At 38.3% G+C, this 27,265-nt stretch overlaps 2 protein-coding genes across 2 annotated transcripts; both read left to right on the top strand.

Moving 5' to 3' along the window:
* The first annotated feature begins 4,543 nt into the window (after positions 1 to 4,543).
* On the top strand, positions 4,544 to 14,837 carry RBM34 (RNA binding motif protein 34). The gene is made up of 11 exons (XM_083379908.1): positions 4,544 to 4,615; positions 5,646 to 5,817; positions 6,813 to 6,949; positions 8,136 to 8,337; positions 8,896 to 8,955; positions 10,692 to 10,735; positions 11,742 to 11,825; positions 11,958 to 12,021; positions 12,269 to 12,311; positions 13,303 to 13,421; positions 14,512 to 14,837. The coding sequence occupies exons 1-11, from the start codon at positions 4,575 to 4,577 to the stop codon at positions 14,785 to 14,787; spliced, it is 1,242 nt and encodes a 413-aa protein (XP_083236034.1). The 5' UTR covers positions 4,544 to 4,574; the 3' UTR covers positions 14,788 to 14,837.
* A 1,762-nt stretch (positions 14,838 to 16,599) lies between these two features.
* Positions 16,600 to 27,025, top strand: TOMM20 (translocase of outer mitochondrial membrane 20). The gene is made up of 5 exons (XM_083350781.1): positions 16,600 to 16,818; positions 22,092 to 22,138; positions 22,830 to 22,911; positions 23,476 to 23,618; positions 25,544 to 27,025. Exons 1-5 carry the CDS (start codon positions 16,695 to 16,697, stop codon positions 25,586 to 25,588), a joined length of 441 nt encoding a protein of 146 aa, XP_083206907.1. The 5' UTR covers positions 16,600 to 16,694; the 3' UTR covers positions 25,589 to 27,025.
* The last annotated feature ends 240 nt before the right edge of the window (positions 27,026 to 27,265 follow it).

Here is a 27,265-nt window from a genome sequence, read left to right as displayed (position 1 = left end):
TTGCCCCCAACAATCTGAGTTCTCATTTTACCGACCTCGAAAGGATCTGAGTCAACCTTGAGCCAGTGAGAATCAAACTGCCGAACTGCTGGCAGCAGTCAGTCGGCAGAAGTAGCCTGCAGTACTGCATTGTAACCACTGTGCCATCACGGCTCATAAATGTCTCAAATAAGATGCAGTATATTTGTATTTTTTTCCCTTTAGCTTTTAGCTTTCCTTCTGAGAGGAACAAAGCAGAGGACATGATTTGGATAATATGTTAAACAATCCACAGATAGAGCTACCTATAATTTATAATTAATGTTGCTTACTTGCAGATGAAGCAAACATATGTTTTAAGCAGTATGCACCAGGACATTGCTTGTTCATCAGTAAACCATAATGGGACTCTCTCACTGAGAGACTCACTGAGTCTTTTCCAAACAATTTTTTTTTTCAAATTTGTTCACATGAGTTGAGCTTGCAGTTTACCAAAAATAATTAGGTTGTATTAGCAAAACTAGATTTGAACTCTTATGACCAGTTCTTGGAAAGCTGTGTTAGCTTCTTAAAGTACTGTTTCCAATTAAAAAAAATGAGAGACATAAGCAGAATTCTTTTCTACATAACATATAGATTTAACAATAAAGATAATACAGAAAGCAATTTAGCAACAATCTCTCATAAAATATTAAACCAATGTGGCTCTAAGTGGGGTTTTGGTCTTTGGGATTCACATTAATAAATAAGATAGAAATCAAATTTTGATAAACTGGTCAGTTGAGCTTTCTGGTTGCAAATGCAAAAAAGGAGCTTTGAAAATGTAAAAAAACCCCTCACTTGCTTGATATAAACTATATATTGTGAAGAGTTTAAAAGTTGCTATATAACCATCACATTAAACTCCATTTATAAGCTTGCAATACTTTACAAGTACAAGAATTAAATTTTAAGTGGTATATTTTTAAAAAAAAACAATTAAAAAATTAATTTTTACCTCACCAAAGAAGCCAGCATATCCCAGCACCACTGAAGCTGTATTTCAATAAGGCTTATGCATAAGTACTTGTTAATGCCCAGCCAGGACCTTGCACTTCCTTCTCTTGCAACAAGGCAAACTCCAACACTGGAAGGTTTTAAGAAGAGACTGGACAGCCATTTGTCTGAAATGGTATAGGGCTGTGGTGGCGAACTTATGGCACACATGCCGCAGGTGGCATGGAGAGCCCTCTCTGAGGGCACGCGCACTGTTGCCCCAGTCCTAGGCCTTCAGCTCGGTTTTATAAAACCTTGTCGCTTTAGGCCTTTGCCGCCACGTACAAAAAAAAAAGGTTCAATCCATCAATTTTAACTTCTCGCAGAAAAAAAAAGATCTTGCAAAGTTGGAATTGATTGAACTTTTTAGTCCCAGTCAGTCTGCTGTTACCACTGCAACCATGCCCATCTAATGGGCCACGTCCATCCAATGGGCCACACCCACCCAGCACCCAAAGATACATAAGTGGGTTTTGGGTTGCACTTTGGGCACTTGGTCTCTAAAAGGTTTGCCATCACTGGTATAGGGTTTCCTGCCTGAGCAAGGGGTTGGACTAGATGACCTCCAAGGTCCCTTCCAACTTTACTATTATGATTATGATTATGACATTCCTAAGGGCTGTATTCCAGAGAGCCCATTGCATTCCAAATCTTGGAGTCTGGATCTGTAGTTAGCAATACATAGCTTTACTGCATTTCCTGCATTAGGTGATGCAAAACATACTTAAAAATGTAGAAATGAAAGCATATTTGTTACAAATACTGGAATATAAAATTTGGAATATTTTTTAAATCCTGTGCAAGGAGTATTAACCTTTGAATTATAGCTAATCAAGATTTAAACTATTTGCATTGTTGGAAGGAATATTTTGATTGCCTGAAATATAGCAATCTATTCAATTAAATATCTTTTAAATTTGCAATGTAGGCAAGATGCACCATCTAAAACTCTCAGGATTGTTATGGGGACTGGATGCTTTTAATTCTGCAATATTTGTAAACATTTTAAAAGCGCCATTCAAGTAGATATTAATATTTACAAAAACTGGAATAGTTAGAATACTCAATAAAAAATTTCAATGGTTGGGTTTAAAAGAATATAAAGCATGGTTTAAACAGATTAATTCAAACTATCATTTTTGGTGTGTTTATTGGTCTCTGAGAGAATATTTAAAGATTTGCTTATCAACCTTACCATGCTGAAAGTGTAAAGCGGATAATAGGACAACCAACATACAATATGGATACACCCCACTATCTTTCCCTTTAATTTAATATCCGTAGGTTTGTTAATATGGGGGGTTATAAAGTTCCCTAACTTTGAAAGAGATGTATTCCTGAACTATATATGAAAAAGGAACCGACAATGATTTGATGGCGTTTAATCAGTGTTTTTTAAAAAAGAATATATCACTATATGAATTTCAAGCGGTTCACAAAGCTTGGAATGCATTAAGGTTCTGCATCAATACTGTGTACCTGCTGACTATTATTGATCCGGTTCTCTATTGGTGTAGCGCAGGGGTCTTCAAACTTGGCCCTTTTATGACTTGTGGACTTCAACTCCCAGAATTCCTCAGCCAGCTTTGCTGGCTGAGGAATTCTGGGAGTTGAAGTCCACAAGTCATAAAAGGGCCAGGTTTGAAGACCCCTGGTGTAGCGGAAAGACCAGTTAAGCATTTTGGGGGCAGGGATAGTGGGTCAAGGTTTTAATGACGCATTTAAAACACTGAACTAAGTACATGTACCGTAGCTCTCTCGTTTCCTGCTTTCCGTTCTTATGAGTCCCTTTGCTACCATTTAGCATTTCCGAATAGGACACCTAGCAGAGAGCGCGCAAGTTCTTTTTCAATCGAGTCTATTAGCACAATATGACGTACAACGCCGGCGACGGGGAGACAAAATCGGAACGCTTCAGCCTTGTGGTCCAAGTACTACCGTAATTAAACGCTTGCAGGTAGAAGAGATAAATGTTAGAGTGCTCTTACCTCAGACTTCCGGGACAGAGATCTATAATTTCTGTCTACAAGAGGAAGTGAAAAACAGTCCACTAAAATATATGGAGAAATCCAAGCATTAGTAGATAGTGATAGCAGACACTTGCATTTATCCAGGAGCAAAATATGATACTTCACTCCAATTTACTAAAAAAAAAAAAGATTTAAACTTTTTTTAAAACGTGCTGGTTCCAATACAGGGCTTTATTTTAGAGACAATCATCTAAAGCCAAACCTTGTGAAACAAGGTTTCCCAATCTTGGCAATTTTGGGATATGTAGATTTAAACTTCCAAATTTCCTCAAACAGCTGGGAAATTCCAGGTGATAAAATCCATGCATCTTAAATTTACCAAGATTGAGGAAAAACTGCCATAAAGTAATTCACTCATGATGTTATAGGCTTGGTTGGAGTTCAGTTCAATCTCCTTGCTATAAAACAGCGGTCATTCTGAACAACATCAAGCTCAGCACACTGTGTTCCCTAGGCAGCTCAATCCAGCTGTTAAGCATACCTAGGCTTGATGGTCCAGGAGCCTTGTAAATCAGCAGTAAATTGTGCATATGGTTCACATGGTGTGGTAGGATGTAGGGTTTGTTGTCACTGTGTGTTGGGGGGGAGAGAGCAGGGGGGGGGCTCAGCTAATCTCAATGTACACATGTACTTTGACAATAAAGGTTTATTATTATTATATTATATATTTATGTTTCTTCTGTCATGTCCAATTCTCACAGACTCTCTGGGCAAATCCCTGCAGTTTTCTTGGCAAGTTTTTTTCAGAAATGGTTGCCATTGCTTTTTCCTAGGGCTGAGAGGAAGTGACTTGGCCCAGGATCACCCAGTTGGCTTTGTACCCAAGGCAGAACTAGAACTCATGTCCTCCCGGATTATAACCTGATGCCCACACCAAACTGGCTCTATTAGTTACAGAACTTCAATTATAAATTGGATCGCATTCCCCTGCTTAGTGTCATCCACTCCTGCAGTGCATCAGTGCCTATATCTGCCAGCCTTTTATGGCTTATTCAATAAACCATAGTTAAATACAGATGATTTAACACGATTCAACCCTTCAGCTCATTACTGATTGCTCAAACATTTAAAATTTTATTTAGAGACTGCCTGAATCCCAAACTATTCTTAGCAGCTAACAAGTAAAAACCCAACAAGACTGGAAAAGCAAAATATAAAAAGGCAAAGCAAGCCCAAATACTGTAAAAAGGGGGCCTGGCAAAATAACCGGATCTTCAAACAGCACCTGAACGATGTAAGGATGGGAACCACAGCAAGTTTTGGAAGGCGGTCTTAGTAGTTTCTCTTGAGTTTCAATCAGAATGTGTAAAACCCTACCGAAATGTCTTTTCCAGTCAGTGGGCAACAATGCTATAAATGCCAGCACGCCCAAATACTGGTATGGGCTCAAGGGATACACCAAACCGAAGGTACCCGTGTTTATACATCCTTCACGAAATTTGAAAGGCGATGAAGTCTCCTCTGTTTTGCTAGCTTAGATCTATGTTTGAAGGCGAAAGCGGAAGTGGCTGCAGCAGCTGCCGAGTGAAGATGAAGCGTGCCCGGACGGTTAAAGTTTCTCCAGCCTCAGGGTGAGGACTGTGGTTGTGGGAATGTTCCTTGTTTTGTTCCTTTGAACCCGGAGCCAGGTCGCTTCGCCTAGGATCATGCCGTGGTCGCTCCTCCAAGAAGTGAGAGTTGCTGAAGCTCCAGCTGTGCCCGGGGTACCACGTGTTTCCCCCTTAAAGACCGCTCCCCCATTTTTTTCGTCTGCTCTTGTGCTGAAAAAAGAACTTGAAAGCTGATTTGGGGCAATTAAACGATTCAGAGCCAGTTTGATGCAGTGGTTAATGCGCCAGGTTAGAAGCAGGGAATTCTAGTTCTGCATTTGGCACAAAGCTCCCTGGGTGATCTTGGGGCCAGACATTCTTTTTGCCCCTGGGAAGGAGGCAATGGCAAAGCATTTCTTAAAACTTGCCAAGAAAACTGCAAGGACTAGTACACGAAGTGGCAAGTAGTCAGCACTGACTCAAAGACACACACACACACAGAGACACAGAAATAGGGCATGACATACTAGTAATAAAATGACGTGGGCAATTATATATATTCTTTGTTACCTTCTGGGAGGAGGCTTCGTGGTATCCGCAGCAGAACATCCAGATTCAGCCATAGTTTTATTCCATACAGCAATAACCTTGTGAACTCTCAGGCTTCCTCCTTCCGTTATATATTCAAGATGGACAGTATTTAATATTGTAGGGGTATATGTAGGGGTCTGGGTCTGTACATATGTTGTATGTAGTATGTTTTAGGTGTGTGTCATGTTTCACTTTGAGAGCAGGCAACTAAATTTCATTTTTGATGTGTGCTGTTGTGCCCACACTAAAAAAATGACAATAAAGATTATCTTATCTTATATTTACAGTAATAGACACTGCATTCTTAAGTAGCAGTGCTCCACAAACCGGCAAATTTCTTCATAGGGATTCCACAGTTGATGACATTATCTCCTCTTTTTATACATTTCAAAAATCTTAAGGAAAATTATCAACAGTTAACATTTTTGGATGCAGTTGTTTCCTGTAGTGAATCCTGACCAACTCTATCTTTTTTAAATAGGAAAACAAGTGGCAGGAATGCTGTTCCTGAATCAAGTGAAGATTATGTTGTGGGGCAAGTGGCTGGCAGCCTCTTTCAAAACAAATCTGCAGCATGTGATTCAAATGTCCTTGTACAACTCTTCAGTGCTCCTGAGGCTGAAAAACAGCCAATGTATGTTGCTGTGGCAGGAGTAAGTTAACTAATTTATGTTCGAAAGTAGGTGTGACAATATCATGCAAATGCTATGACTTGTGAACCAGTTTCAGACTTATCTGAGCAGAAGAACATATCTATATTCACAATTGATATCCAGTTTACATAAGAAAGCCCCTGTTGCATCAGGCTCCAGTTTTATCTAATCCAATATAGTTTGTTATATCATAGCCATTTAGATATAGTCATTAAGCTCACCAATGTGGACAGGAAAGGAGCAGACCTCTGTTCTGGTATCATGGACCACTATAAAAGCTGGTATTCAAAGACTTCCTCTATTTGGAAAGGTAGCAAACAGCCAATCAAAATTAGTGGCTGCTAATAGCCCAATCCTCTATTACATTTTCCATTCCTTTAGTGACACCTATTATTAGTAAATTGTGCAGTTTGTGTATTATGTAAAGAACTTCTCTTTTATAATATTTTATTGTTTTTCTAATTTTACAATTAGGTATTTAAAAAGCAACATGGTGACTGGGTTAATCAATAGTTCAATAACATATGAATCTTTAGTACAAATCTCAAGTTACAACATCAGATATTTCCTCTCTTTTTCCCTTAATATCTACTATCTCATATAAGGCTAATACAGTATTTATTATTATCAACTAAGTACATTTATGGGCAGAGATGCATATTAGCACACAAAACCCAAACACCATTATACTTTCATGGCATCTCAGCTGACAGTGACTGATCAGGAAAGGGACTTGGGGATCAGGGTGAACAAGTAAAATTTTTTAGCCCAGTGTGCAAACTCTCTTTTGAAACAAGCTTGAATCCAGAGGCCTCATGAACATATTTGTATAGTTTTCTTAGCAACAATATGGGAGGAACTTGCTATTCTTTTCTTCTGGGATGTTTTTTCAACTTCCCAATGTAGCTTACAAGCCTATAGCCATGTGATCTTACACTCAAAAATTAACAAGTGTAACACTTTAATTTTTCATGTTTGTGTATTAATTTTAAAAGGAAAGTAAGAAACGCAACCATAAAGAAGAGGAAATTATCACAGAAATTCAAGATTTATCAGCTAAAAGACAGCCTTTTAAAAAAACAAAGAAATCTAAGAAAGATACCTCTCTAGCAAATGAAACAGTAGCAAACAGGTAAATGAAAAACTATACACAGCATCCGTATGCATTATGCTTAATTTCACGCATTGGTTAGTTACTGCCTCTGGGTCCTAAAGGAAAGGGCAGATTAGCAATTTTAAAAATGTAGCATGAGAATTGCCTCTTAAAAGGTCCTATTGCTATTAAAATAAATACAGGTAGTCCTCAATTTACGACCAATTGAGCCTCAAATTTCTGTGATTAAGTGAGATATTTGCTAAGTGAGTTTTGCCCCATTTTATGACCTTTCTTGTCACTGCTGGTAAGTGAATAACTGCAGTTGTTAAGTTAGTAACAGCTGTTAAGTGGCTTCCCCATTGACTTTGCTTGTCAGGTCACAAAAGGTGGATCACATGACCCCGGGTCACTGCAACTGTCATAAATATGAGTCACTTGCTAAGTGACTGGATTTTGATCATGTGACCATGGGGATGCTGAAATGGTCGTAAGCCTGAAAAGCAGTCCTAAGTCACTTCTCAGTGCTATGGTAACTGAATGGTCACTAAATCAGCTGTTGTAAGTCAAACACTACATGTGTACTTGTTCTAGTTGAAAATTATTGTAAGCCTTACCAGGTAACCAGGCTAATTTGACTTCATCATAAAGCTATGTTAACAGAATCTTGTAAATCTGAAAATACAATTGTCTTACCATCTCCTTTCCACACTGATTCTTAGGGAGGGTCCCTCCTGAGCCTCTGGTTTTGCCCAGTAGGCAACTGTGAACTAATGTTCCCTCTTATGTGACCATTCCCTAAGCAGTATCTCTTCACTCAATCTCCCAAGGTCATTCCCACATACTGTTAAAAATGGTAAAGTCTCATGACAATTCTGTTTGTAACATAAACTGTCTCTTACGATGCATTACTTAGAAATAAATCTCATTCTGATAAAGACTTATTTACCAGCAAGTATGTGTCGTGCTAAAATTGTAGCTATGGTCTTTCTGTGTTTCCTTTTTCCTCAAAGCTTGTTGGTTGCATGTAGTTAAATGATAGTAAGTGCATGCTTTTAATATAGGTAATTACAATCTGATAATTACAATCTGATAATTTTCACTGATAATTTGTCAGTGAAAAGTTAGTTTTAAAATACTGATTTTGGGGGGGTTGATTATGTGAACATTCACCATTATTTACATACACTCAATTTAATAACTTGGTTATCAATTTTTCATCAAGGGAATGTGCTTTGGCTCACGAAAGAGAATCAGGAGAAAAAGAAGAAATGCAAATGAAAAATAGGGCTACCAAACATTTTCCAACTTCAGAGGAAGCTGCTCAAGGTAAAAAAAAGAAAATCCAAGTTAACCTGGCTAAAGAAAAGTTAAAGAACAAGAGGACTCTTTTTGTGGGGAATTTACCTGTTACCTATACAGCACAAGTAAGTAACTTTGATAATGGACTATTTGTATGATTATATTAAGCATTTTTTAAATTACATCAATAGATATGTACCCATTACTGTTTTGTTCTAGTTCTAGTATAAACAACTGTAAGCAAAATAGAGAAAAGAGGTAAAATATGGTATATACAGAAATATAAAACATAACACAAATAAAAAGGGGGTTGGGAATCCCTGTGTTAATCTGTAACCATTATACTGTGCTAGCCTACTGATTTTATAAAGCACATTTTCTTGTGAGTAAATGTGCATAGGCAAAGAAGGTAAAGTGTTTTATGTAGACTTTTGTATTACTATTTCAACTTAAAAAGTAACCCCCGGTTACTTTCGGAAAATGTTTTTGGTTTGATTTAATCTTTAATAATTCTGCTAGAATAAAAACCCCAACTACTTTCATTTTATCTTTTAATCATTGGTCAAACACGTATTATTTGGGGTTCCTGGTGCTCTGTTCATTGTATGTGGATTGTTTGCTGCTGTTTCTCTATTACTGGTTATATGTCTTGACCTAATAAAGTTATATCTCTTTGGATTTAGATGCTGAAGGCATTTTTCAAAGAATATGGACAAATTGAATCAATTCGTTTCCGTTCTTTGGTATGTTATTTATTTACTTTATTCTGTGATTCTTCACTAGTAAATAATCTCAGTTTCTGGCTTGCACGAAAAGTGCACTATATATGGATCGTCTTTGACTTACGATGGTAATTGAGACACCAGTAATCCAGTCATAAGTCACTATAGTCATAAATTGAGGCACCCATGTGACTGGAAGTAATTTTCCAGTCTTTTTTGCAGCTGTCATTAAGCAAACGTCACAGTTGTTAAGCGAGTGCTATGGTTGTTAAGTGAATGTCATGGTTGTTAAGCAAAACCATTTATTTAAATGGTTGGCTTTGGTTGGAAACCAAATATTGTTGAATGTCTAAGTAGGCTAGGTGGAGTTTCTTTCTCAGTAGAGGCACCACTGCTAAGGAATAGCCTCTCACTGAAAATCAAGCTTTCCCTCTCCCTACTGCAGGGGTCTTCAGCTTGGCCCTTTTATGACTTGTGGACTTTAACTCGCAGAATTCCTGGCTGGCTGAGGACTTCTGGGAGTTGAAGTCCACAAGTCATAAAAAAGGGCCAAGTTTGAAGACCCCTGCCCTACTGGCCTTTGGAAGCTATTAAAATACAAATTTAATGTGGAGAAAATTGTCATGAATTTGTTAATATATATGGTGCCATGCCTGTTATTTCATTCTTCTTTATTTATAGGCATTTCTGTTGATTTGTTACATAGGTGTTTAAAATATTGTTTCATTGAATTTGTTGGAAGCCATTGAGCCTACTGATTATGGTTGGGTGTACAACCAGCAAATTAATGTAATTTGGTCAGCTGCTGAATGCATTTTAGTGTGTAAGATAATTCAGTTGTTTCTAAGAAATCATCTCACGTTTCATAATTGATTATGATGTAAAACTAGCAAATTAATGTAATTTGGCCAGCTGCTGAATGCATTATGTAAGAGTATGTAAGACTATTATGTTTCTAAAAGTCGCCTTAAGTTTCATAATGGTATGGAAAGTATGCATAGAGTTACACATGGAACGACAGATTACTGGATAACATAAATAGCATAAGCAACCTAGTTCTTTTCCTTAACATTTTCTCAGCCTAATCTTTCATGAGTTGGCTCCAAACTAACATGTTTGGAATATACAAATTCCTTGCCTATACTCTTATTATTTTAACTCACTTTTTACTGACACTTGCAGATTACCAATAGGTCTTCTGCTTGTTGATTTTCTATCTGCCTCTAGTAGGACCATACTGTTATTTATTAGGAAAACGGAGAAGCAGACAAGGAGGAACAGAATACTGTATCTAGGAGATGTGCTTAATTTAACCAATGTATAATTTCCTCCCATCATTTCTTTGTGATCTCAGGGTAGATTTCCAACAACACACTTAACCTTGGACTTGGCAGGAAGTCAGCAGCGTAATATAAGAAAATGCTCCTTTTCCTCCAGGCAAAGAGAGAGGAAAGATTTTGCATACATTCTTCTCAGTTGAAGGGTTGGTTCCAGGTTGCTTCATTGAAGAGACTTGATCTCCCACTGAGGGCTGTCTGTAGGGCTGTCTGTCTGTCTGTCTGTCTGTCTCTCTCTCTCTCTCTCTCTCTCTGTGTGTGTGTGTTAGTGCTATAAGCTGAATGCTAGCATGGCTAGAAATGCTTATCCAATTTATCTCTCCTGTTGAGTTGGATTGTCTGTTTTAAAGAAATTGTAAATGTTCATAATATTGGTAAATAATGCCTACTTAATAATATACCATTTTTTTCTCTTTGAAGATTCCAGCAGAAGATGCAATATCCAAAAAAATGGCTGCTATAAAGTATGTTTTAATTTGTGCATGAGAATAGATTTGTGGGTTATATTTTTTTTTATTCTTATATTGGGGCTATCACATCTGGGCTTTAGAAATCTGGATGACCACTAGATAGTTGCAAAGAAATATTTTTAAAACATCTAGTTCTTTGCTACCACTTAATTGTTGTTGGTGATTTTTTTGTGCAGCCTGGATTTTTTAGCCCTAATTTAAAATGTGTATAACAGAAAATACTGATGTATCATAGCAGTGCTTATATTTTGCTTATATCAGGGCATTTTTCAGCTATTCTGGGCCAAAGTAAAAATTGAAGTTAGTTTTGCAGCATGTAACCTACTTTTGTAGATTATAGTAAAGTTTTAATTGTAAAACTGAAATATAATGGCCTCTTCAAATGCTATGGAATTAAGTGATGGTCCTGTTCCTTCACCATAGCAGAACTGCCTTATTTATAACATTGTGGGAAATTGTAACTAAAAGACTAAAAGAAGTTGACTCTGTGGGTTGTAGATGCTAATCTGTGGCTTTTCAATTGGCTGGGAAAACCTAGTAATAGATCAGTAGAATCTGGACAACTGTAAGTTCTCCATGGTTGAGCTGTAATCTAGATTCAAGAAATCAGAATGTATTCTTTAGAAAATATACTGTTCCTCTTAACTCTAAATTTAAATATAATTTAAATTTAAATGTTGTGTAGCAAATCTCATGTTTTGTTATGGCTAGTGTCCCAACGCATGAAAGTTCATCTTTATGCGATAATATAATTATACAGTATAGAATATCCATCGTCTGGAAGTTAGGCTGCATTTGTATTGCTGGCCTTCTGAAAATTATTTAAGACAAAATTGATCTAGTGGGCACTGTTGGAATGAATGGAGACTGTTGCTGTATTTTTATTGGATTGTTTATTCTGACACATCTTTATGTTTTTATGATGTAAAATATATGGAGTTATTTTTGAGTCTGGCAGTATAAAATATAACAAATATTATGCTTTCTTTTTTTCCTTTAGGCGAAAGCTACACCCTAATATGAAATATGTTAATGCTTACGTTGTTTTCAAGGAGGAGTCTGCAGCAAACAATGCCTTAAAATGGTATGTTTACTTTAATTTCCATGTTTAAGATATATCAGTCTTAATTGTTAAATGCTATTTCTAAAATAAACAATGTTCAGATCAAATTTAGGGTAATTTATATTGTTACTTTATTTTCTTATGGTTTCATAGTAATGGAACAGAAATTACCAGTGGATTCCATATCAGAGTTGACCTTGCCTCAAAATCTACTTGTGTAAGTAATTCAAATGCTGTCACAAATATGCTTTTGCAAAAGGCAGCTTCAGAACTGAAGAAGCTCCTTGGATGAGAAGCAAAATGTCTTCAAGGAAAAACAAAATCCAGTTGCCTTTTGAAAAAGCACCTTTGGGACAACCATGGCATGACTGAGAATCTCCATCGACATAATTCAATTGCTATATATTTTTTCTAGCTTTTTCTCTAAGTTCCTGAGTTAGTTCTTTTTGTTGTTTGTTTTACAGCATGATATCAAAAAATCAATATTCGTAGGAAATCTGCCTTATGGTAAGTATTATAATTTAATGTTAATCAATTCAAAGAAATGTACATTACTTTGGTAGAAAATTATACTTTTGCAGATTAATGGAGTGAGTATATTTGTAAACATATTAACAACAAACTTAAATGTAGAAGGTGAAATGTAATAGTTCCTTTGTCAAAAGTGGCTGAAAAGTATACATGTAGGTATTGTGACAACTACTGGAAGACTGGTTTGCAAGTAACATTAACTAACACCTTTTCAAGCCAGAATGTCTCAGCTTACTTGTTTCTTTTAGCCCCAAGCCGAATTTTGTTTTTTTAAGTTCTTGATTTATAATTATCTATAGACATAATGTTATCTACAAATGCAGATAAAGCAAAAAAAAGTTGCTTTGAATTGGTAAATTTGTTACCTTGTTTAGGAAGTATGTCAAAATAAGATAACTCAGGGGTGTCAAACTCAATTTCATTGAGGGCCGCATCAGCATTGCAGTTGCCCTCAGGGGGTCGGGTGGGTATGGCCTGGGTGGGTGTTGCCTACTGGGTGGGTGTGGCTAGAGTGCGTATGGCCTACTGGGTGGGCATGGCCAGCTCTACATCGTTTGCATCAAGGGTGCCTATGGGGGCCTGGGCAGGAGTGGGACAAATCTGAGGGTCTCTGGCAGGAGGAGGGTCTCTGGGCCAGGGCCAAGGCAGTGGGAGCCATTCCCTCACTGTTTCCAGGATGGCTTCGCGGGCCACATGAAACCACTTTGCGGGCCGGATCCGGCCCCCGGGCCTTGTGTTTGACATGTCTGAGATAACTAAAACATAAGGGATATAGAGCTATTTCCTTGCCAATACTGTCCCAATAGCCTTAATCTTTCTTTTAAGCAGATAACTTTGAGAGGCAGCAACTATATTTGTATTTGTTTAAAGAAGAATAGAAATTTTAAGTAGTGATAGGAATTTGGTTATGTCGTAAAATTGTTGTGTTTAAATAGCTGCATGTTTCTGAAAGATGTTATATTTACAGAAATTGATGATGAGACTATAAGAAATCATTTTTTGGAATGTGGAAATGTGACAGGTGTACGAATTGTGAGAGATCGAAACACAGGCATCGGCAAAGGATTTGGTTATGTTCTATTTGAGGTATGTCAGTTATTCAGTGGCTGCAACAATGCATTTAGCGTGGCTTTAAATCATAACTGTATTGGTTATTTAATCTAGCACGCAGTGTTGCACTCAGGGAATAGCCACACAGTAAAACATCATGGTAAACAATTAGGTATAATTAGGCATCTCCTAAATAATTTATTGAAATGCACAGAACTGCACTAGTACCCATATCTAGACATCTCCCTTGTAACTTCACAAAGAGAGCACTAAAACATCAAATATTTACATGAATATTGCACACTTACTCCAATTTCAAAGATGGTAATCTTTTTTCATCCAGTAATAGTTATTAAAAGGATTAGAATAGGTGTAAATCAGTCATCAGTAATGTTATCCCAGCAATAAAACTTGAAACAGGATAACCTGGGGGTTGAATGCTCAACTAGCTAGCCACTATTTTACTGTCTGTTGAAATAACAGTAATTAAAAAACTGCCCATTAAAAATGGTGAGATGGGTATGCCACTCTGTGCCTTGGATGGCACAAATCAGCAAAGTCTTGAAAACAACAGGCAATGCTATAATAGAACACTTAATTTTCAAATCATTCTGTTAGCAGCTTATTTCATTCTTTCTGACTTTTTACACCTTTACACTTACTTCTGGTGTATCCCAAAACATGAATACTTTGCATAGTTATCTATCGATCATTTGGGAAAAATAGAAATGCTTTCATTTGCAGTAATCAAAAATAGCATTAGAAGAGAGCTCTTCTGTGTTGTCTCTTGTGACAAGTGTCGCTAATGGGTCTGCAAGCGCAAAACTGATTCATGTCATGATACAAGTCCTTGTACATAGTTGAATTTCCCAGTATGTCATGCTTGAAATTAAAGGGCAATTTAATTAGAGTAGAATGTGGCATTAAGTGATGGGAAGTCTGCTTCCTTGAGGGAATTACTTTTTGCCTTCTTACTATGTACTGTGCAGATCTGCTCTGAAGCATCTCCAAATCATCTATTAAGAAGGCATGGGGTTGTATTGTGATGAGGAAATTCCCCTCCCCTTCTCAGTCCATGTAAGAGAAATTTTATGAGTTGTTCTCTTATTTTTTTTCTCCTTAAAAGACCACAGATGCTGTACACCTTGCTCTGAAACTAAACCAATCTGAATTACAAGGAAGAAAGCTAAGAGTACAACGTTGTGTAAAAAGAGAGAAAGAAGAACAGACGAAATCAAACAAAAATGCAAAGAGCTCAGTTCGATTGAAACACACAAAGACTACTTCTCTAAAAAAATCGAAAGGATCTTCTAATTCTTTTGTTGGCGAAAAGGCAGACCCAATGAAAAAGAGCAAAAAAGCGAAATCAAAAAACAGCATGAAAATGAGGAAACCCAAATGACACAGTTACTCTGCAATGTTAAGATATTTTTCAATAAAATTTATCACATAGACAAATCTTTTGGATTTCTTAGATATTTTATCTCCACTTTCACAATTTAGAAGGTCATCTAAATTAATCTGCAAAGGTAGCATAGGAAGAAGATAAATTAAAAATGTCCCACCAGTAATTTATGACTATTTTAATAGCCTTTCATCTATTGTACTTATAATGTAAATAAATATCAGAAAGCCTCTCTTAAAGGGTTCTAATAAGAGGCAATTAATTATTTACAAGTGTATTCTTTTGTCATGTTTATTTGTCCTTTCTGTTAAATGTGTGTGCAATAACATTATGAATAATTTCAGGTCTTTCTGTGTATTCAGTAATAGATTTTTTTATGATAACCTGGCCATTTATTAATCTAATCTGATCATCTCCAATTTTCACATTGCTGGCTGATGTTAATTACATATTCTTTTGAAGCGATTATGTAGGGAATAAATGCTATTTACTTTCATTTAGTATCTAATACTAACTACAGCTTTCAAATCTTTAAGAAGCATTGTACAACATCAATATTTCTTGAAAGGTTGATTCTTAAAAGAGCCCATCTATTCAACCTCAGATCAGATATGGGAAGCTTTGTGAGTGCTCTTCAATAGCAATTAATATTTTTTTTCTTTTAGACAATTTTTTTTTACTATTCTTACATGAATTTTGTTAACATTATTTGATTACAGATTATCCTGCATTGATTTAATGATGTCAGAATTCTACGGTTAGAGGCTTTTTCCCCATGGAAAAAAGCAGAATATACTATGTAATTTACATAAAATATGTAATTTTGTTCCAATGGCTTTATTTGCCTTTTTCAAAGTCAGTATTTAGTATCTAGTTGCCTCTTTTTATTCATAGCAGGAAGAAAGCATGTATCCTGTACCAGGCTTTCCTTTTACTGTAATTGCCATGAGGGATCGGGGTAGTCTAATAAAACGTATGTCTCGGGGTTTCTAAGAATATTTAAAATTATGGCCTGCTTCGGACAAAATTAGAAGTTTTCTCTGTTCGCCCGCGTTAGCATGCTCCAGTTTATCGTTGACGGTAAATCATTGAGCATTAATTTCGACTTAATGCTGATAGACACCAACGGGTTGATTTGCACGCTTCCCGTCCAGACCAATTCCATAAAGAGAATTACTTCTGAATAAGCCCGTCGATGCAACCAATTTTCCTGCAGCTACGGAAACGGAGATAACCTCGTGCGAATCCTTCCCGCATGCGTAATACAAAGTTTTGGGGGGTTTTTTTGTCGGGGGGCGGGGGGGGGATTTCTGCAATGCACAGGCGCATTTCAGGTAGGACATGCCCGGTCTTCGCTTCTCAAGTGCTCGCCCTAGGGCAGGGGTAGGCAACCTCGGCTCTTTTAAGACTCGTGGACTTCAACTCCCAGAATTCCCAGAGTTGAAGTCTGTGAGTCATAAAAGAGCCGAGGTTGCCTATCCCTGCCCTAGGGCCAGGGGTCGGCAACTCGTGGACTTCAACTCCCAGAATTCCTGAGCCAGCTAGGCTGACGTCGGAATTCTGGGACTTGAAGTCTAGAGTCATAAAAGAGCCTGGGTTGCCTACCCCTGCTCTAGGCCAGGGGTCGGCAACCTCGGCTCTTTTATGACTCGTGGACTTCAACTCCCAGAATTCCTGAGCCGGCTAGGCTGACGTAGGAATTCTGGGAGTTGAAGTCCACGAGTCATAAAAGAGCCGAGGTTGCCGACCCCTGCCCTAGGCAAAGCGAGCCTCTTGCCGTCGTCGGCTGATGACGGACTACCCGCGCGAGGCGGGCCTTCCTTTCCTTTCCTTCCCTTCCCTTTCCTCTCCTGCGTGCCTGGCCAAGGTGCTCGGGGAAGCGCGAGGTGGGCGCGAAAGGCAGGATGATGGGCGGCAAGAGCAGCGCCATCGCCGCTGGCGTGTGCGGCGCCCTTTTCATCGGCTACTGCATCTATTTCGACCGCAAGAGGAGGAGCGACCCCAACTTCAAGAACCGGTTGCGGGAACGTGAGTCTTTCGGCCTCTTCCCCTCGTGCGTCCGCCCGCCCGCCCGCCGAGAGCTGACTTCGCGCTGCCCTCCCCACCGGCCTTCCTCACGGCCCGAATGCTTTTTCTTTAACCTTTCCCTTTCTGGCTGGGCGCGTTAGGGTCATTCCCACCCCCCACCCACCCCCCCGGATGCCTGGAAGAGTCGCTTCCCTTGCCCTGATTTGTGGTTTTCAAGGTCCAGGAAGTCCTCGGCTAACGGCTGCTAGTCTTTTCCTTAGTGCAGGGGTAGGCAACCTCGGCTCTTTTATGACTCATGGACTTCAACTCCCAGAATTCCTGAGTCAGCTATGCTGACTCAGGAATTCTGGGAGTTGAAGTCCATGAGTCATAAAAGAGCCGAGGTTGCCTACCCCTGCCATAGTGAGAGGCCCCTGCCAGAGAGGGAACCTTGGATAGAGAAGGAACCAGAGCCACACAGGTGCAAACTAGGTGCAAATTGGGTATCCCAGATCACTAGAGATCATCTAGTCCTGCCCTAACTCCACAAATTCCGGCGTGATCTAAAAACCTATCTATTCGAACAAGCCGGCCTGGCCTGATGGGTTTGGGTTTTAACATTATTTTAACTAACCTACAACATTGGGCACAATCATTTAACTTTAAATCTTGTATCCTGTATTCTTATTTTTATTGCCCTGTACACCGCCCTGAGTCCTTCAGGAGAAGGGCGGTATATAAATTAGATAGATAGATAGATAGATAGATAGATAGATAGATAGATAGATAGATAGATAGATAGATAGATAGATACATAGATAGATACATAGATAGATAGATAGATAGATAGATAGATAGATAGATAGACAGACTATCGCGTATCCCAGCAAATGGCTCCCTTCCCATCCCCTTATGCCTCGCCTCAACCTTCTCTTCCTTCTAAACACACCCAGTGCCTATAACCATTATTTTACATTCTGTGCCCTTTTATCACTCTTGGTTGCTTTCCTCTCGGCATACTCCAGTTGTAAGCATTATTCTTAAAATGAAATGCCCAGAACTAAACGTGTTAGTCTAAGTCTGGTTAAATGAATTGTTAAAAGTCGTCCTCAATTTAGGACCCTTCATTCAATGACCGTTTTGAAGTTAACAAAGGAACTGAACCACCCGTCTCCAAAGTTATGGTCTTGGTAACACCTCCATTGTTCCCGTGATACAGATTTGGGTGTTGGGCAGCCTACTTGCACTTACAAGCGCAGGTGCCCTTCAACTCACCCCACCTGCCTTTTTCTTTTGGCCTCCAGGGCCCCTGTGCTCTGCCAGCCCAGCTGACATCTACCATCTTGCTCCTTGCTGCTGACCAAGCATGCTCTGCTTGGCCTGTTGTGAGGCAGCTGCTGGCCTCATTAGACCTTATTTCCCAGATCATGCACAGTGGTTTCCTCACAAGACCTGGGGAAGTTGGCCATGTGTGACCACCAGCTGTCTCAGGAAGGGCCAGCTGGATATGCCATTTAGCAGTGCAGCAAGAAAATGGTGGTGAATGTTAGCTGGAGTGGCAGAGTGCAGGGCAGCAGGGGCTTTGGAGTGCAGAGTGGTGAGACAACTCTGGCTGGGGCTTCCTGAGGTGGCTGCAGCTTTGCGCTGTGATGCTGGGCTGAGGTGGCTGAGGCTTCATGTTGCATTGCGACTCGGGCTTCTTCCAGCCCTGAAAGCATGGCATGCAAAGAAGTTCCTGTGCCACAGCGTAATAAGCAGCCCCAGAGTTGCAGACTTCTAGCATTGCTTGCCACTCTTCAAGACATGGTGTGTGAGGTCAAAGGGGCAAAGATGGGGGAATAAGAAGTTGAAGGGGAGATAGTCTCTTACCTTGGAAGAATCAAGGCTTGGGCTGGGAGGGGATCAAGCCCATAATGACTTGGATTGGGGTGGATCCTTGGCTAATGACTGATGGAATTTGATTAACACCAATGTTAAATGCTGGGATTACTGTTGCTAAGCTACGTGGTCATATGAAATTGATTTTTGACCACATCACTTGGCATCAAAAATTCTTGTCCTAATTATGGTCATAAGTCAAGGACTAGCTGTAATTGATCTTATGCTACTTTGTTGCAACCCAACATTGCATTTCTTTTTTAAAAAAACCAATTGTATTACATTCATGTTTGTCTTGTGATCCACCAACAGTACCAGACCCTTTTTGTAGGCGCTGCTGCCCAGTATGATATCCCTATCCTATATTCATGTATTTAATTTTTGCTATGCAAAATTTCTGGAATTTTGATATTGTCCCCAGGGAATTTGCTATTTACCCTGCCTCAAATTTTTGTTGTTGACGAATAATGTATTAATGTTTTCTTACCTTTCAATCAAGATATATACTGGTCATTGTATCGAAAGAAGAAGATCTGGTTGGATTGATAACATTTTGTTAGTTCCTACCAGTAACGATTGTGCCCATCTAAACTCCTTTGTCAAACTGCTCTCTGGGCTTACTTGCTTGCTTAATTAGGTCTTTCATTCATCATCAACATTTCCTTCACCTTTAGTGTTAGCCAGCCACAATCGGGAGATTCAGAAATGAATACCACTTTGAACACATAGCCTGACATTTGTATACACATAAGCAATGTTCTTAATATACAGAGACACAATGTGTGTGCCGGGCTGTTTTAATCATATAGCATTGCCCTAGGTCCTGGGAAAAGAGGTGTGTCCAGCTGTTAAATTAAACAATGAACATAAATGTTTATTACTGTAAAATATGTAATACAGGTAGTCCTCAACTTACGACTACAATTGAGCCCAAAATTTCTGTTGCCTTTCTGCACGAGACATTTGTTAAGTGAGTTTTGCCCCATTTTATGACTTTTCTTGTCACAGTTAAGTGAATCACTGCACTTGATAAGTTAGTAACCCAGTTGTTAAATGAACCTGGCTTCCCCATTGACTTTGACTTATGAGAAGGTCACAAAAGGTGATCACATGATCCTGGGATACAGCAATGGTCACAAATATGAACTAGTTGATCACGTGCCACAAAGGTCATAACTGTGAAAAACGGTCATAAGTCACACATTTCAGTGCCGTTGTAACTTTGAACAGTCACTAAACAAATTGTTGCAAGTTGAGGACTACCTGTACGTTCCAATTAAATTTCAGAAACCTGCTTCATGTTTGGAGATTTTTTTTTTGCAAATACTTTCTGTATTCATGGAAAAGTTATATAATCCTCTAAAACATTTATTCACTAAAAATCCAAAATATTGTAATGACGTATCCTATCATTGCTCCTAACCCTGTTGGCTGAATGCTAATTAAAGTCAAAAGAGGGCCACTGGGAAACAAGACTTAGTTTTATGTCGCCATTCTTCATGGACATGAAAAAAATAGTTAAAATACAGTGGTCATTTGTCCTCCCCAACATGTTCTTTCACCATCCAGATGCCATAGAACCGTGGTGGCGAACCTATGGCACAGGTGGAAACGCAGAGCCCTCTCTGTGGGCACTTGTGCCATCGTCTCAGTCCGAGACCTGCAGCTGAGTTTTATTAAACCTTTTCACTTTAGGCCTCCACCACCGTGTGCAAAAAAAAAAAAAGTTTCAATCAATCAACTTCTCGCAGGGAAAAAAAAATCTCACAAAGTTGGAATTGATTGATTGAACCTTTTAGTCCCACCCAGTCTGCCATTACCACAGCAGCCACGCCCACCCAATGGGCTACACCCACCTGGCATCTGACGATACATAAGAGGGTTTTGGACTGCCATAGAAGGTTGTATGTCTTGGAAAAAGAAATCTGAGGGGGGAAAGATTCTTGTTTCTGGCATAGTACTACATATATATTATAGTTACCTTCACTTGGTAATATTCGATAGTTAAGTTGCAGCACATACAAATCCTCCTTGTAGAGTCATGCTACAGAATGCATTCTCAAAACCCTCCTGGTACTGTTTCACTAATAACTTCCAGGATAAGGAGAAATGCAAAAGAAAAATGTAGAGTTATCCAAAATGCAGCATGTTATTTTGTAATTCTGCATTATTTCACCTCTACAACAAATACTCAATGTCCTTTGTTATGTTTTCCCTTAATAAAAAGGCATGCTTGTAGAAACTTTCCCCCCAGACTGTGAAAATACTTTTCTGTTTACATTAGTAAGTGAAATGAGTTTCCTACCATCAAAGTAAATATTTCTCCAAAGCAATTTGCAATAGATTATAGTAACAAGAAACAATTAACTTGCTTCCTATTTTGCAATTGATGCAAGGGTCACAATGCTGAAAACTCCCTGATTATGTGATATTTCTATTACTGGTGGTCTTCCTATACCCATATGGAAGAGCTTATGGGTGAGCTTAAGTACAGCATTTGATTAAAATTTGACTCCTAACATATTTCTATGTATAACCATCAAATTTCTAAGGACTCTTGGTCTTTTGCAACACACAAGAAGCAATACACATGTCTCTTGGTGCTAGAACAAAATAAGAGAAATTTAGATAGGGTAGTCCTTGATTTACAACAGGTTGTTTAGCAAGTTATGGCAGACCCCCCCCCCAAAAGCTACTTATGACCTGATCCTGAAATTACGACTGCTCAGAACCCCCATGGTCACTCACTTTTATGACTGATCGCAGGGATGCTGCAGCGCCCTTCCATCTATTTCCCCCAAACCCCTCCACTATCACATCCCTGTAGGCCTCCTCCTCGCTTACCTTTCAAAGATCTCCAGAGTTCACATTAAGGAAGAAAATCGAGTCACTCCATTGCTGGGAGTTCTGGTGCAATCCCACAAGTGGCCACCATTTCCCTAGTGGCCACAGTTCAATGTCGCCGCTCGGAATATGACCACTTCCAGGATGGCACTACGTGCTCTGCTTAACGACCCGTGCATTTAACAAGCACATCAGGGAGGGCAGGGATAATGGAGCGATCACATGTGAGGAGGACGCAGAGGTGCTTCACTTAATGGTCATCACAACTTCTGATTTTAATGGGCAGCTCCATTACAGTCATTATTCGAAGACTACCTGTATGGGAATATTTTAATAACATCTATCATTGACTCTTGGGTGACCTGTACATATAATTTTGCATAATTCAAGAATAATTGTTCTACATGTAAAAGGTAATATTCTTTTTGATGTTGCATGTGAGCATCTCCCTTATGTTCTTTGCTATGGTACATACAGAAATATGTGAAGGTGGGACCTCTCTTCTGAAAATTACTCTGAAGTGCAAGTAGCATGATTGTTTGAAAATCAATATATCCTTATTTAATCTATAGGAAGAAAGAAACAGAAGCTTGCCAAAGAAAGAGCAGGATTTTCTAAGGTAGTAGTAATATGCTTTTTTATGCTGCATAATACGCTCTCCTGGCAGGGTTTGGGGCTAATGTGAATATACTGGCTCGATCTTACATTTATTCTTACTGATTTGTTTGGATGATTTTTCTTGTGTTAGTTTTTATATATTTTTATATCTCCTGATAATCATCAAGAATTTCTGGAGTAGATGGTATAAAATAATTGAATGAATACAATAAAGTATTTTTTTCCAAAGTGTCTGGCTTGAAATTATTGTACCATCAACCTTTTGTAGCATATATCCAATAGCCCTAATTTTGGAGAAGCAAGAATAATAACTTTCTTTTTTTCCCCCTTCCCCTTTTCCATTGAAGATGGAAAACTAGTTTGTCAGCAAGCAACCCTTCCCTTTGAGCTCCCAACCCATCTTAGCCTATTCAGGAGCTGCTGGGGAGGGGGCAAATAACCTTCTGCTATTTTCCTTTTATAGATATTTCTCTTGATCCGTGTAAATTAGCGTGGCATATTGTGGGATGATGTACTTCACAAAGGATAGCTAATTTCTATAGCAAATAAATGTCTCTTTATTTTTGAAAAATTCTTAGTATTATTAACTTTGTTGAAATTGAAAGTTTATTATATTTAAAAGCGTGGTGGGGAGGGTGGAAGATTTTGTTATGATACCTAAATGGCTGATTTGATGAATGTTGTTCTTGTAGTTGCCTGATCTAAAAGATGCTGAAGCAGTTCAAAAATTCTTTCTTGAAGAGATACAGTTGGGAGAGGAACTTCTAGCACAAGGTTGTTGCATTTCTCTCTCTCTCTCTTTTTGCTAAGTTGCACGTGACATAAAGGGCAAGCCTATGTTTATCTACAAACTTGTAATCCAGCTCTGTTGAGTTTGATGATTTATTTCCTTTTTGTATATAATTTTACTATAGAGAAGCCCGTCTTAAGCCACTCAAAAATAAATTCAGCTAAATTCAGGACACTAAATCCCAGAGCCCAGGGATTGCAGGCCAAATTACTTTTTGAGAGTTGCAAAAAAAGTAAAAATAATCTCTAAATTTACAGTTGGATCTGTGATGTTATCACTGTTATTTTAATATACTGTATGTTGTTTTTCTAAATTTGGCTAAAACAGTTCATAAATCAAGAATGCCACTAACAGAAGAATAAAGCCTGAAAATTCTAGGATAGTGATTTGAACTGTGGGTATTTTGTGTTAACAAATTTTTAGATGTGTCATGCAGATATTTTATTTTACTTGGTGAATTAATTTGAATTTTTAAGTTATTCAAATCTTCATTAAATATTATTATGCGTAATCTTTAGTCACTATAATATAGTTGTTTTTTTATTCAGGAGAATATGAAAAAGGTGTTGATCACTTAACAAATGCCATCGCTGTTTGTGGACAACCTCAGCAATTACTACAAGTTCTCCAACAGACTCTTCCACCACCAGTTTTCCAAATGCTTCTTACTAAACTTCCTTCAATTAGTCAGGTATGAAATTCTTTATCGTTTGGTTTATGAAATAGAATTAGTAATTATCGGTATTATTTCTCCTGATCTCATTAGTATTGTTTTTCAATCCATTAAGATCAGATCCAGAATTGAAGTAGATGAGGTTATATGTAGTGATCACAGCTTATTCCTTCCAGACAGTTCCGGTCGCGTGTCAGAACTGAAATTTGGCTATCTATGCTATTTATAAATTATTCGTATAAAGAGGCTATAGTTCAGCATTCCATTGTGGAACCTTCTGTAAGGATTATGTAATAATTCATATTTATCTGTAATTCGAATGTGATAAAACAATTCTTAAAAATATTTTGACATGACATAATTTAGTTTTCCCTATTTGAAATTCTCAGTGTTTCCATCTAAACAAGAAACAACTTTCCAAATGGCTCCGAGAAAAAAATTAACTAAATTTCGATTTTACATCAGTTTGTTCTTTGAACTGGTTTGATGCTGGGCCAAACCTGATAGTCCTGTACACTAATTTTATTTTATTTTTATTTATTTTATTAAATTTATATACCGCCCTTTCCCGAAGGACTCAGGGCGGTTTACAGGATATTTAAAACAACCAGTACAAAAGTTAAAAACAAATTTAAAAAGATTAAATCATCCCTAAAATTAAAAGCCCAGTTAAAAATTCTCAGCCTGGGCCGGAGAGCTCAAAGAGCCAGGTCTTCAGGTCCCGGCGAAATGTGCGAAGGTCGGGGGCAGTCCTAAGCTCCACGGGCAGCTGGTTCCAGAGAGCAGGCGCACCCACAGAGAAGGCCCTTCCTCTGGGTGTTATCCGCCAACAGTCTTTTATTGGCGGCACCCTGAGAAGACCCTCCCTGTGGGAGCGCACTGGACGAAGGGAGCTTGATGCTGGCAGCAGGTGTTCCCTCAGATATCCCGGACCCAAGCCATTCAGGGCTTTATAGGTCATCACCAGCACCTTGAATCTCACCCGGAGGGCAACCGGAAGCCAATGCAGCTCACCGAGTAGAGGTGTTACATGGGAGTATCGGGAAACCCCCATCACAACTCGTGCGGCCGCATTCTGCACCAGCTGAAGCCTCCGAGTGGTCCTCAAGGACAGCCCCATGTAGAGAGCATTGCAGTAGTCTAGACGGGAGGTCACGAGTGCATGAGTGACTGTGCTGAACTGAACTAAGTAAAGTTAGTTAGTAAAGTTACATAGATATGTTTATTATAGTAATGTAACTCAAGCAAAAATGAGGAAAAATTGGGCACGTCCAAAGTGTTTGAGGAAGGCTGAGATAAAGTTCAGGCTGCTAAAAATATGCTTAATACAAGTTTCTATAGGTTGTTGGATAGATGAAATTTACCCATAATGTAGTTGAGTTTGTATTAGATCTTTTTGCAATAGTTGCAAGAAACATATTCAAATATCTTGGCTCTTTTCCTGCCAAATGTGTGCTTATTTCAGTTTTGCACAATAAGAAATTTTAAAGGGAAACAGCTACCACAGCTTATGATAAGTTAGAAAGGCTTCTGAATAAGTTGAATAACTTTTTGTTCCCAGTGGTGCATTCAGAGAATGATTTACTGGTTAAATGTGCCCCCTGGATTCATATCGTGAGCCATGTGGCTAAGAAATATCAATGTGCAGCTTTATTTAAAGCTTACTGTCTTGTCAGAAATGTATTTTGGGTATGATTAATTCAACTGCCTCCACAAACAAAACTACAGCAAACCGTGAAGATCTCCTATAATTATTTGCTTGTCTTGGTTCATTATTTCTCTAAATACTTTTAATTGCATTTTAAATACTGTTACTGATGTTGATTTTTGAAGGAGGTTGATTGTCAAAAGCTAGAGATTGTAACTGATCTCAGTAATGTGCTTAATTGGAGAAATATACCATTAACAGTTTCATTTTAAAGTTCCTATATTTTATTTTGCAGAGAATTGTAAGTGCGCAGTGCTTGGCTGAAGATGATGTGGAATGAGAAATCTGTCAGGAATGCGGCTTCCTTAGTCAAAAGATGAGCATCCAGGGGTAGGGAGGAGTAAAAGAATGATGATAATAGTCATAATGGACTATGTACCACATTTAAGCCTGCCAAAGTTAATTTTAACTCTGAGTAGGTTGGTTTGGCTGGACTTATTTATTAACTAGTGTATTTTGATAAACTCATTTTATAAATGCATCATATTGAGTTATAAAAATATCGTTAACGTCAATGCAAATACAGTTGTACATACACAGACTGCAAAGTTAAAACATGCACACCCCATGCTCATTTTTGGAAAACACGAAGCTAAGGCATTAAAGATGTACCTGGTACGTTCACGTGTAAGCCTGCTTTTTCAGCAGTCAAAGCGGTGGGGTTGGGGGGGGGACAATGTCAACAGATTTCAGCATCTTCTGGAAATTTCTTATGCTTGTTACTCAGAAAGGGACTCGTGGTATGGAAAACGAGTAGACCTGACATTTGATTGTATTTTTATTAAGAATGTCATACATTTTCCTTTATTCTCTGAAAGCTGCCTAGGGGTCTTAGATCAATGTACCTGAAAGTAACATCATCTTGAATTAAGATAACTGCCTCCTGGATTTGACAGATAGAACAGATAGATCTCTATTACCATGTTACCGACCCACATAAGATGGCACTCTGATTTTAAATGTAAATTAATTGAGAGTCTTTCAGCCACATACCATAAAATAATCATATTACGTATTGGAAGCTTTCCTGTAATAAATGTAGAACAATATCACTGAGAATAAAAAATCTGGCTGCAGGAATTTGTGCCTTGCGTCTAAATGGAAACCACTTTTGAATTATACATTGAATTTACCACCGGTTTTTCATAGTGGCAACTGTAATATTTTTCCTTTCACTCTGCTGCAAGAGCACCAACAGATTTCAGGTCCACTGCCTACCAAAGGACAGTACAAAAGACGGGCACTTAGAATTAAAGAGTACTAAGCCTGGAATTGTGTTTTGTGAACCGAGTAAAATTCCCAGACCTTCTGTATAACAAACCTATTTCAGTCTTATTTATTTGCTCCATGTTTATCACAATCATTTTATGAGTTATGTGATAGAAAAAAATGTAAATTGCTAAAAAGTGCTATTTTGCTACTAATTTTTCTGCTCTTCGCAGGAATTTGACTTTTAGTTATTTAACCATCTGCTGCAACTTCTCCAGAGATTTACCACAAATTTTAGAAATCGGATTTTCTTTTTGCATAACACTGTGCATTGTGACAAGTATTTCAGACATCTGACTTTTATGGTCTCTTAAGTCTGTAACTCTTCCTGCATATTGTGTTTATGCCCAGTCTATTTTACCATTTTCTATCTAGACATCCGTTAGTTTAATTTTTCTCATCAATTACTCCCATGTTTATTAAATAAAGTTCTGATCATTGCTACCTATTTTACACTATTTTAAATTCTTAAAACTGAAAGTTGTTGGCTCTTTGGCTCTATGTTAGATTTCTTGAATGAAAGCATTCCCATATGTACTATTTATTAAGTTCATTCCTTGTGATATATTGATGTTGAATAAGAATTACAGTCTCATTTAGCTTCTCAATGTCAGATAGAGAGGTTTAAGATCTCACAGTTTATTAACTTGATCTGTGCAGCATGTTTATCAGGTTGCTAGCAGTGATT

Source organism: Vipera ursinii (genome assembly GCF_947247035.1).
Source record: "Vipera ursinii genome assembly, chromosome: 1".
Classification (NCBI taxonomy): domain Eukaryota; kingdom Metazoa; phylum Chordata; class Lepidosauria; order Squamata; family Viperidae; genus Vipera; species Vipera ursinii.
Note: the sequence above shows the minus strand (reverse complement) of the source record. Positions and strands in the feature narration are given on the sequence as shown.